General features: G+C 41.5%; 1 protein-coding gene across 1 annotated transcript in view; it reads right to left on the minus strand.

The window, feature by feature from the left end:
* Nucleotides 1-8,159: 8,159 nt before the first annotated feature.
* Nucleotides 8,160-12,186, minus strand: part of LOC138949178 (salivary peroxidase/catechol oxidase-like) — a gene marked incomplete in the record, with an annotated part of 63,033 nt that continues 59,006 nt past the window's right edge. The window contains 2 exon segments of the mRNA XM_070320950.1: nucleotides 8,160-8,546; nucleotides 10,319-10,427. Of these exon segments, the coding sequence (XP_070177051.1) occupies nucleotides 8,480-8,546; nucleotides 10,319-10,427 (176 nt within the window).

Here is a 12,186-nt window from a genome sequence, read left to right on the forward strand (position 1 = left end):
ACAAAGGTGTGATTGCACAAAGCGCAACAAATACCCAGGATTCTGGAATGCCTGAACGCCGGTAATAACCGGTGGTATGAACGGATACTGGGTCCCCGAGTTGTTGACCTTTTCTCCATCTACGAATGGTAACTCGGATCTTCGCGCATGCTGGCATACGACTGGAAACTGAAAGGGTCTAATTCCTTCAGCGGCCGTATGCACGCGGGGCCCGCTGCCAAAGGCCAAAGAGCCGGAAGTCTTCGCGAAAAAGAGGCTGCGTAGGGGGTAAAAGAATATATCAATTCGTAAAATACGAAACAACCTCCGGTCCAATTACGGATTAGGCTTCTTCAGCTTTGGGGAGTAGGGTTTTAAGAGCCATGCCAACTGCCGCCTTTGTGCCCTTATGTTGCCAACCTTGTTTTATAACTACTGCATTAAAATCCCGTCGAAGCTGTCATCACTTTAAGACGTTTTAATTTGGTTGTTGCTGCATGCATAGAGTGGATGCAGGAACCTTTTGCTCTGCCTGTCTGATGCTGAAGTCTGGTCATAACAGTATAGCGAGCGATGGTTGCACTATGCTTTGCCAACAATGGATGGGCCGCCAAGAGCCCTTGTTTTTTAGTGTTCTCTTTTTCGGAGACCAAACTGTGATTGATGATGCTGGTGGTGGTGGTGGTGGTTGATCTGATAGTGGTGGTGACGATGACGACGACTACAACGACGACGAAAACGACAATAATTATGATATCGATGATGATGTAAACCTAAATTATCGCCGATTTCGAAGTTACTCACAGACCTATGTTAGAGTTCTGCTTCGTCCGCTTTAACAGGGAGGCTGCATTTAAACAATGCTGATCGAGTTATTCTGTAACGTACTTCTTATGTCACTCACATATCTGTAATAAACTGTTTGTTTTAAATGTGAACAGTTTTTAGAAAACGCATGCCGAGAAAAACACAGTGGCCAATGTGGATGCTTGTTTTGTTTGTTGTTGTTTTTGCCCGTGTGCGTAATTTCCTTTTTGCATCTTTGGCATTACTGTCAATTTGCATATGGGGACAATTGTGAGTCTTCACATGTTAAGTATATGTTGTTTTGTTATTTAATTTTCTTTCTTCAGCGCTAATCTTTTTGTATAGTCTGATTGTATGTGTTTATGTGTTTGTGTGTGTGTGTGTGCGGGTGTGTGTGTGCGGGTGTGTGTGTGTGTGCGTGTGTGCGTGTGTGTGTGTGTCTAAGGACAGATTGTAAGAAGAGGCCTAACCCTTACTCTTTACCCTTGTTAGATAAAGTTTAGTTCAGTTCAGTTCAATTCAGTTCAGTTCTCTCTCCAGTATCTGGGACACTTTGGCGTACCTAGGTACATATACTCTCACACAAACAGTTAGGGGCCGGCCAAGAAAATGTATCAATTTGTGTCCAGGAGGCGTGGTTCAGTGCGTTATTTCGTCAGAGTTCCAAGCTTTGAAACACAAACTTATGAGCACTGTTTATTGCCAGGCCAGGACCTGTCGTAACACATGTTGGCCGCTGTCAGCGTGAGTTCGATCCCAGGTTCGGCGGAAATTTATTTCACAGAGTCAACTTTGTGTGCAGACTCTCTTCGGTGTCCGAACCTCCCCCCGTGTACACTACATTGGGTGTGCACGTTAAAGATCCCACGATTGACAAAAGGGTCTTTCCTGGCAAAATTGCTTAGGCACAGTTAATAATTGTCTACCTATACCCGTGTGACTTGGAATAATAGGCCGTGAAAGGTAAATATGCGCCGAAATGGCTGCAATCTACTGGCCGTATAAAATTTCATCTCACACGGCATCACTGCAGAGCGCCTAGAACTGTACCCACGGAATATGCGCGATATAAGACTCATTGATTGATTGATTGATGTGTCACAAGTGTTTGCCCTGGCATGTTTTGCACCGATTTCATGTGACTTTCTATACCTTCCCCTTTTTTTCCAAAAGCAGAATCTTCCCACTAAAAACAGTAAAATGAAAAGAATGTTTGCCAAAAATGTTTCTAACGCGACACGCACAGCCCTTTTGGGGAAATCTGAAAAAGGCAAGTTTGAAATAAAGTTTTGGACCTGTGCTTTTTTTTTAAGCAAACTCTTTTTTAAAATTGCATACACTGTTTTGTATCTGTCCTCAACATGTTTCGCAGAGTATGTGTCTGAAAATACTCCAAGCGCTTTATCTGGCTTCGGGGTGGGACAAGTCTCTCTTGTAGCACCATGAACTGTACACATAAAGGTGGACATTGATGTGATGTCTGAGGGAGAGGTCCTTTGATAAGATACGCTTTTGTTCAAACCTTGTGCGTACCACCTAAACTGTTGCGTCTGCTTTTTGCACTTGAAGGTTTCAATCGCATATGCGTGGGTTTGGGTGTATGTATAAGCTTATATCGTCCAGAGTATAGTTTATCGTACGACGCATAAATTATAAAGGCTTCAACCTTATCACCTTATCACCAGTGCGACCTCCATTTCTTTCACCGGTTCATTCATTGTAGCCATCATCATCGGCAGCACAATCCGGATCATCATTATTGCCACCCACGTCCCGTCCACGTTACTGATAAGGTAAGGGCGAGTTCAGCATGGAAATAGTTGCTCATATCTGCACCCGCACACACGCACGCACCACCACTCGCGCGCTGCCAGGCAGACATGCCCGCTCAAGCACACACACACACACACACACACAAAGAGACAGACAGACAGACACTCACACGCACGTGCGCACGAACGCAAACACAAACACACACACAAACAAACAAACAAACAAACAAACAAACAAACAAACAAACAAACAAACACACACACACACACACACACACACACACACACACACACACACACTAACATTAACACACGCACTAACACTAACAAACACACACAACGTTCAGAATACAGTTCGATGGAAATAAATAAATGAAAATAATTACTACATGCAGATTTAAAGTTTGTAATACTGATTTGCTTTACGAATTAAACAGAAACATTGCCGGAGTGTTTTCCCATGTACAATTCGCGCTCTGCTTTTGTACGAAAGATTGATAGTATTCGGCCTCCAAAGAAGTAGATTTAAATACATAAGTGCAGTCTACTGCCACACACTTTTTAAACCAACTTTTGGCCTGAGTTTCTGACCTCACAAAAAACAGCCCACCAGTTTCTTGTATTTTTAGAAACGCTTCCATAATTATTTAAACAAGAATGGAACTGCTACATCGTTCAAACACAAGAAATTAAAACCGCCAATAGAATCCTCGTTTGTCCTACTTTAACTTATCTTGGTCCCGAACCCTTCGACAAGGGAAAGAAAAGAAGAGTCTAAAACGATCACGCAGAACCCTAATCCAGTGGTTTAGATCTACGATCCTACTTGGAGATACAATAAGGGGTGTCGCTCGGGCTTGATAAATCTGTGAATAAACACGCACACAGACGACGTAAGCTGGCCGGTCTGGTCTTATCTGTCCGCTGGTGGTGTGATTGTGGTCCCACGTTTGTGTTGTGTCTGGGAGAGCCGTAGTAGGTTGGTTGGCTCAAGATACCGTTGAAGAAAAGTGACCACTGCATACTCGGGAATAACGGGATAATATAGCACGAAAATAGCACTTTACAGTTATTAGTATTCAAGCGGTCTTGAAATTCACATTTGATTGAGAAACTCCAAGAATTTAAAGATTTGAATTAAATTGAATTACAATGGATTTAACTGAATTGAATTGAATTGAACTGAATTAAACTGAACTGAATTGAATTGAACTGAATTAAATTGAATTACAATGAACTTAACTGAATTGAACTGAACTGAATTGAATTGAACTGAATTAAATTGAATAGAATTGAACTTATTTGAATTGAACTGAATTGATTTGCACCGTACCGAACGGCACAAACATAGCAGTTTATAATGATAAGTATTTAAGCGGTATTGAAATTCACATGTAGCCTTGAGAATTGAAAGAATAGAACCGAATTGAATTGAATTGAATTGAATATACATTGAAAACAGATTAATTCAATTGAATTAAATTGCTGTGTTGACGTTTAAAGATGACAGAAAATGTTGATATAATGAATATGATTGCTTTTATATGCACTAGTTTCACGTCGTGATGATGTATCACGGGAGAATACACTGTATCCCCATTTCAAATAACCATTGTATATTCCAACAATAATATGAATTAAATTTAATATCATTCAATATACTGTCTGTTTGCAAATGATAACAGTTGTGTCGAGAGTAAATTAAACTATTAGTCCGCAGGTCCATTCTGACTCCCATTTCGAGTGACGGTGTGTGCGCGCGTACACGGGTGTGGGTGTGGTAGGGGGGCGTGCGTGCATGTGCATGCTTACTTGCGTGCGTGTGCGTGTGTGTGCGTATAAATGTGTGTGTGTGTGTGTGTGGGTGTGTGTCACGTGCGCATGTGTGTGTTTCTGTGTGTGGTGTGTGTGTGTATGTGTGTGTGTGTTTGTGTATGTGCGTGTGTGTGTGTGTATTCTTCTTCGTCGTTCATGGACTGAAACTTCCACGTTCGCGAGTAGGTTTTTAAGTGCATGGCTGTTTTTTACCCGCCATTTAGGCAACCATACGTCGCTTTCGAAGGATGAATGTTTGGTATTTTTGTCAGTGTTTCTATAACCCACCGAATTCTGACAGAGATTGCAGGATCTTTTACGTGCGCATTTGGTCATGTGCGTGTGTGTACACACGAACGGAGATAAAGCACTAGAAGGTCTGCACAGAAGTTGACCCTTAACCCATCAGGCGCGGCCGGGATCCGAACCCACGACCTTCCGCTCGGGAGGCCGGCGTCTTATCCGTTTTTGCCACTGCGCCCGTGCATGTGTATATGTGTACGAAGGTGTGTGATTGTGACTGTGTGTGTGTTTGTGTGCGTGCGTGTGTGCGTGCGTGCGTGCGTGCGTGAGTGTGTGATTCTTTGCAGTGATGAGAAAATAATGAGCTTTGTCAAAGTGTTGCGTAAATAACTTGTATGCGTGTGTGTGTGTGTGTGTGTATGTGTGTTTATGTGTGTGTTTGTGTGTGTGTTTGTGTGTGTGTGTGTGTGAGAGTGTGTGTGTGTGTTTATGTGTGTGTGTGTATGTGTGTGTGTGTGTGTGTGTGGGTGTGTGTGTGTGTGTGTGTGTGTCCAAGGACAGATTGTTACAAGAGGCCTAGCGACCAAGCGTGTGTGTATGCGAGCGTGCGAGTATACGTGTTTGTATTTGCGTGTCTGTCTTTCTGTCTGTGTTTGTTCGCAAACTTCAGCTTACTTGTATATATATACCCTTCAAAAAAGTTAAGGACCACTTTTTTTAAATACATGCCATACAGAAATGACAAGGTTAAATGATTTAATTGTTTCTGTATTGTTTTATTAAAGAACTGAGGACTGTCTCCAGAAAATGTTACGTCAAACATGCCAGCGAAAACAACGCTAGAGCTTATTACTCTAGACAACCCTCTGATTTCAAATTCACAACTGTAGTATTTCTTACAACAAACTGCAAAATCTTATCCCGGCAGCGATCACTAGTTAATCTCCCACTAATCGGTAGTGCGATGTCCTACGACGTAAGGTAATCTCTTCCCACCATCTGCAAAGCGCTCTCTACGGCGCTTCCAGACTCTGATGCGTCCATCAGCAGGATCCAAGAAGAGGCGGGACCCATCTGTAAACAAGAACTGAGCCCTACGATGACGTAACCACCTCACATGTTGAGTGCACCAGGCTCGGTGGGCAGGTGGATGGTTGGCAGTCAATGTTGTTTTGCGGATTGGGCGTCTTTCACTGAAGTTGAAAGCGGGTAAGCAGTTTGTAACATTTTGATTCATTACAACAGTGTGAGGTGGCAGCTCATTGTCGATGCCTGCTACCTTTTCAGTAACCATTTTTTGCTGCATGACCTTTATTTGGATGAGGCGATCCTTCATTGTTGTGGTGACTGTAGGCCGACCATAACATTGTCGTAACTGTACTCTGCCAATTGCTTGAAGCCATTCCTTCAGTCCGATGTTGTTGAAGTGAGACACTTTTCTTTCTTTATTTGGTGTTTAACGTCGTTTTCAACCATTCAAGGTTATATCGCGACGGAGGGAAGGGGGGAGATGGGATAGAGCCACTTGTCAATTGTTTCTTGTTCACAAAAGCACTAATCAAAAATTTGCTCCAGGGGCTTGCAACGTAGTACAATATATTACCTTACTGGGAGAATGCAAGTTTCCAGTACAAAGGACTTAACATTTCTTAAATACTGCTTGACTAAAATCTTTACAAACATTGACTATATTCAATCAATCAATCAATCAATGACGCTTATATCGCGCATATTCCGTGGGTACAGTTCTAGGCGCTCTGCAGTGATGCCGTGTGAGATGAAATTTTATACGGCCAGTAATTGCAGCCATTTCGGCGCATATTTACCTTTCACGGCCTATTATTCCAAGTCACACGGGTATAGGTAGACAATTATTAACTGTGCCTAAGCAATTTTGCCAGGAAAGACCCTTTTGTCAATCGTGGGAACTTTAACGTGCACACCCAATGTAGTGTACACGGGGGGGGGGGGGGGGGGGGGGGAGTTCGGACACCGAAGAGAGTCTGCACACAAAGTTGACTCTGAAATAAATTTCCGCCGAACCTGGGATCGAACTCACGCTGACAGCGGCCAACTGAATACAAATCCAGCGCGCTACCAACTGAGCTATATCCCCGCCCCATTATATATATTCTATACAAGAAACACTTAACAAGGGTAAAAGGAGAAACAGAATCCGTAAGTCGCCTCTTACGACATGCTGGGGAGCATCGGGTAAATTCTTTCTCGTCCCAACCAATATGGGACTCCCCCTAACCCGCGGGGGGCAAAAGTCACTGCAACACTCTGAACCACTTGCCTGGCAGAAACAGCATCCTTTAGCCATCAAACTGCCCTTGCCTTATCCAAGTCGCTCCGTTTTCGTGATAGGGGCATGTTGTTTCATTGCATTATTTTGTCAGTGTGTCATTTTACAAACACAAATTTGTAGGCGCATTTCGTGGTTGGAATCCTGTTGTAGCACGTGCATTACTGGTTTTTGTCCTGGCATGTCTTGCACCGATTTCATAGAACTTTGAAAACTGCCCCCTTTTTAAAGAAAACTCACTTTTTCCGCCTGTTTAGTATGACACAGTAACACTGCCTGGCAAAAATGTTCCTCTAGCAAGACTCACTGCCCTTTTGTTCATTCAAAAAAGTCACGTTTCAATCACAATGTTAAACCCTTGATTTTTGGCGAATATTGTAAAGATTGTGAGCATTTCATAACCGGTCCTTAACTTGTTTTGAAGAGTATAATATATGCATCCTCTTACACGCTCAGCTGTACTCAATAGCCTTCGTTATCGTTGACAAGCGTAAATTACCTTTGACATGTTGTCGAAAAAAATGCAGGTGATCACTATAGCACCCACAGAAAGGCCTATCAGATATGTACATCGTCACATTTCAAGTTCGATAATAACCTGTTTGCCTCGAGGCTTATTTGTTCACCTTGCCCCTCCCTTTTCACTACATTTATATAAATGGTACAATGACCTCTTTTCTGATTGACTGATATATCCTTAATTGGTGCATTAAAAACCACAGATGACCTCACAGAAAAAAAAGGTCTTCAACGACTTGCACTCAAATCTCCAATCCTGTTCAGTTAATGGGTCAGTTGTTATAGACATTGACATTAATGTTGCTCATGTCATGAACACAAAGGAAATAAGGTTTAACTGTGAACACACACACATTGTTGTCGTCGTCGTTCTCGTCATTGCCGACAACATCATTGCTGTCATCGTCGCCGCCGACATCATGATCATGATCATGATCATGATAATCATCATCATCATCATCATTATGTGTGTGTGTGTGTGTGTGTGTGTGTGTGTGTGTGTGTGTGTGTGTGTGCCTGAGTGTGTGTGTGTGTGTGTGTGTGTGTGTGTATGTATGTGTGTGTGTATGACACTCTCTGTGTGTTTGTGTGTGTGTGTATGTGTGTTTGTGTGTGTGTTTGTGTGTTTGTGTGTGTGTTTGTGTGTGTGTGTGTGTGTGTGTGTCAGTTAGTAACTGTGTGTGTGTGTGTGTGTGTGTGTGTGTGAGAGAGTACAGTATGTTTTGGTCTTTTTATTACTGCCTGCAATTGCTATAACCTTGTTGGTAAATCAGAGGTTTAATCAAGGATCTAGGAACATATAAAAACAATTTTAATCAATTAATTTATTAATTAGAACAGAACTAGCTAACTAAACTTACCGTTTAAAAACGTACTAAAGAGTTAACTAAATTAGCCGGCTAACTTACTGACTAATTTACTACATAAATCAGAAAAACACTAAATGAATGACTTAATTATCGTTAGCTAGAGGACATCATGTTAATGAACAGACAGATGCAATGCGCAAAAAACATATGACAGTACAGAGAACTGGTTATGGCAACTCGGCCCAGTAGTTCAGATTCATTTCCGGTAGTTTGTTGCAAGCATCGATTGGGTTTCTGCAACACAGTAGCAGACAAGAGTTGTAGAAGATTTGACATGTACAGACTATAGTCGGTTATACGGAGCAACGTACACACAACAGCATACACAAGGTTGAAACCCTGAGGCAAGTGAAATATTTGTTATCCATTGTTGTTTTGAGCGAACCAAATGTACCGCTCTAAATGGACGTCTCCGATATGCATGACTTATCCTGCCGTCTAGTTTGGTTACAATGGAAAAGGCTTGTTTCTTTTGGAAACATTGAGACTTATTCTCACACGTGACATAGGCCCATCACTTATACTACGAGAGGCGTGTCACCGAACGTGGCAAACCCGACAGAATTATTCCAGAATTCGTCTATTGACAAAACTCCATTGGCACATAAGACAACATATTGAGACTGATGATAGAACGCCTTACTGAGCTACGTAAGTTCGTTTTCTGTTCCTCAGCTCATTACTATTTCCTTGTCTGTCCACTTCAAAAGCGCTAGGAACTTGGAAATTGTATTTACAGACATTTATTAAGATAATACTGTGAATGACAAACAATCATGTAAAAAAAAAAAAGCAGTCGATGCGTATGGTTAGAAAAAAAGGAATTTGTTTCCATTCTCTAATTAGTAGCCACTTATTTTTTTAAGCAAATTAAGCACAACACGCATAATAAATTAATCTCTCTATGTAAAAGTGACTGTGTGTGCTTGTGACAAGTCGTGAATATGTAGAGGTTACATGCCGAGTCTCAGTGATTATTAAAAATAATGGTCGAAGTTGGCGGATCATGAAAAATGCGAGCTTCAGCGAGCTTTTTCATGACCGCGAACTGAGACCATTATTTTTAATAATCACTGAGACGAGGTGTGTAACCTCTTTATTCCTCCTTTCTTCAGTTATTTAAAGAAAACAGGAGTTTTTGTGCGAAAGTTTGATCGAATCCGAATCACTCAACCAGTCAACCTGCGCAGGCGATCGATTAATGCGCGGTTGTATAGTTCCGTGCAAATCATTCCATTCTGTTAACACTTCTTGTCAGTTTCCCTGTTTTGGACAAAAATCAAGTACACAGATATGCTGTTATTCTGCTGTGGCGGTAAAGGCAGATATTGTGTGTTCTGTTTATGTTTTAGTATCGCTTAGGATAATGTTCTTTCGTCAAATGGGACTAGCAGACGAACTTTTGCACCCGTGTTCCAACGTTAATTACTGTATGAAGTTCAGTTTTCTGGGGAAAATAGTGTATGAAACCGCTTTATGTTGTTTAAATTGATGAGATGGGTGCATTTGGTTGCGTGTGATCTGTTTATAAAATGAAATATTGTTGAAAACTGACCGTCGGATTGCAGTCAGTGTTGTCGAAGAAACGTGAGTTAAAAGAAGGGGAGCTACTCTTGTCGCTAGAGTATGAGTTACTTGCCTTGGGAATTTGCTTGTGATGAACGGTTTGTGCACGGCAGATCTAGATTCAGAAAACAACCGAACTCATGGATTTTATATGGAGATTCATGTGTTCAGGCCTGTAGTTGTTAATTTAAATGCGGTATGTTTGTATTGTTTGCTCCAGAGATGTATACTTCGTACGTATAGAGCGTTCGGAACTTTTCAGTCGCAAAAGTATATAGTACCGAAACAGAACAGCTTCTCAACCCATTGCACTATCGAGGATTCAGGCTGTTGCTGGCTCGTTATTTGTTTGGTTGCTGGGTCATTATCGAAAAATAACTAGCTCTACAAGTTTACAGAGGTAAAGAAGCAGAGGGGGAAATAAATATTAATGAACTTACGACGGGATATTCGCGACTCGGAAAACATCTGGTTGAACATCTTTGATTTCCGGGATGTTGTCACAGATGACCTTGGCCAAGGTCACTTTCTTAATCTCTCGCAGTTGATCTGTTCAAACAAGCAAGAAATAACACTGAGGATGAAATAGAATGAAAGAGAGAGAGAGAGAGAGAGAGAGAGAGAGAGAGAGAGAGAGAGAGAGAGAGAGAGAGAGAGATGATGATGATGATGATGATGATGATGATGATGAGTTGTTCTTCAGTACTGGTGACAGAAAGGGGGAAAAGTGGTCAAAATTCAAATCTCTAGTTTTGTTTTTGAAATATTGCTTTTCATAAAGCAGAAATACTGTAGTATCTGTTGTACATAAGAAAAATCACTGGTTTACATGGTTCCTACATAATCTAACTTTTAAAGCTGGTTCTTGTGTGTCTGTGTGTATGTTTGTATGATGACGATAGGACCCGAAACGGCTGCACGGACTGAGACAGGAATTGCAGAGAATGTTCTTTGCCACTCGTGTCGTGTCATAAGGTACTTTTGGAATAGCAAATTTGAAAGGATTCTTCAAAAAACGGCGGAAAACATTATATACCCTGTGAGCTATCGAGGATCCTCCCCGTCTGGGCTGTCGAAACATGGTCTTGTTAAAAGACGTTTTCAAATGCGGTTAACGGGGAGATACACTCGAAGCACATTTAGCGAAGTTATGTTGCCAAATCATCAAAGATCAACATTTCACTACACGGATCGATGCACACAGTCGAAATAGATGTGACTTTCACACGACCGAAGACTACTTACTAGCAGACTAGCAGACGACAAGATCTAAATATTTAGATCAGTGTAAGAGCAATCCGTTGAAGAACAGTTACTCCGCTTATTCGTCTTCAGTTAAGCTTATTTCCCCTGCCATAAGTTTCCTTGCAGATCTGCAGTCGCGTAGTGAAATGAACTAGTGTCATCGGAAGATTCTTCTCAGTCAATGATCAAAGCACAGTAAGTTCTATGCTGACAAAAGTCACTTTCGGACAACACGACGATTGACTTAATTTATGAGCCCAAAGGTAACAATATCGACAAGAATGTACGCATTTGACATTAAATGAAACATTCATAGACAGTTTCCAACTCACCAGATCTGCCAAAGAGCCGTCATTCGTGAAAAAACGATGATTTTAATCAGACAGGTATCGGAAACAAGCCTTGGTCACCTGCGTTATTCCTTCCAAGGCGACGTGACGGCGCCACATTTGTTTGTTTATGGCTGTTTATCGCGAAACAACACAGTTGAAATTTGTGTGTAAAATACCACAAATTTGTGGTGAATCAGTTCGTCATCTGCGTTTCGATTGTAATTAAGTCAGATTGGAGTTACTTTGAATCGAAGGCGAGGGTAACCTGCGTTATTTGTGGGACATCGTGAACAAATTTGATAGCAATATTTTATACAGAAAGTAAATTTCAATGATTCTGGCTCAGACTTGTAGATCTGTTATGCAGTGTGTTGGTAGTGTATCTGCTTTTCTGCTATGAAGCTCATTTGGAGTGATACGCTGATCGAAGTGGGGTACCCTATGTGGGACATCAGCCGTATGCAGATTACGCCTCAGAACACTCTCGCATTTCACAAAGACAACAATAATTTGCAACATTTCAAGAACTGCATCAGTTTTATTAGATACTATTTCAACAACAACAGCACAAACACGACTATTATCAACAACACAGAACGGGAGGTAAGTCTTCAAAGACGCACCAAGTGTGCGTTCCCGTTTTTGGACGCCATTTTTGCTGGCATTTTCACAGTAAATCTTAATATTTCCATATCTATTGAATGATTTTGGTATTTTCTTTGATTGTGCCG

Source organism: Littorina saxatilis, linkage group LG15, assembly GCF_037325665.1.
Source record: "Littorina saxatilis isolate snail1 linkage group LG15, US_GU_Lsax_2.0, whole genome shotgun sequence".
Lineage (NCBI taxonomy): Eukaryota > Metazoa > Mollusca > Gastropoda > Littorinimorpha > Littorinidae > Littorina > Littorina saxatilis.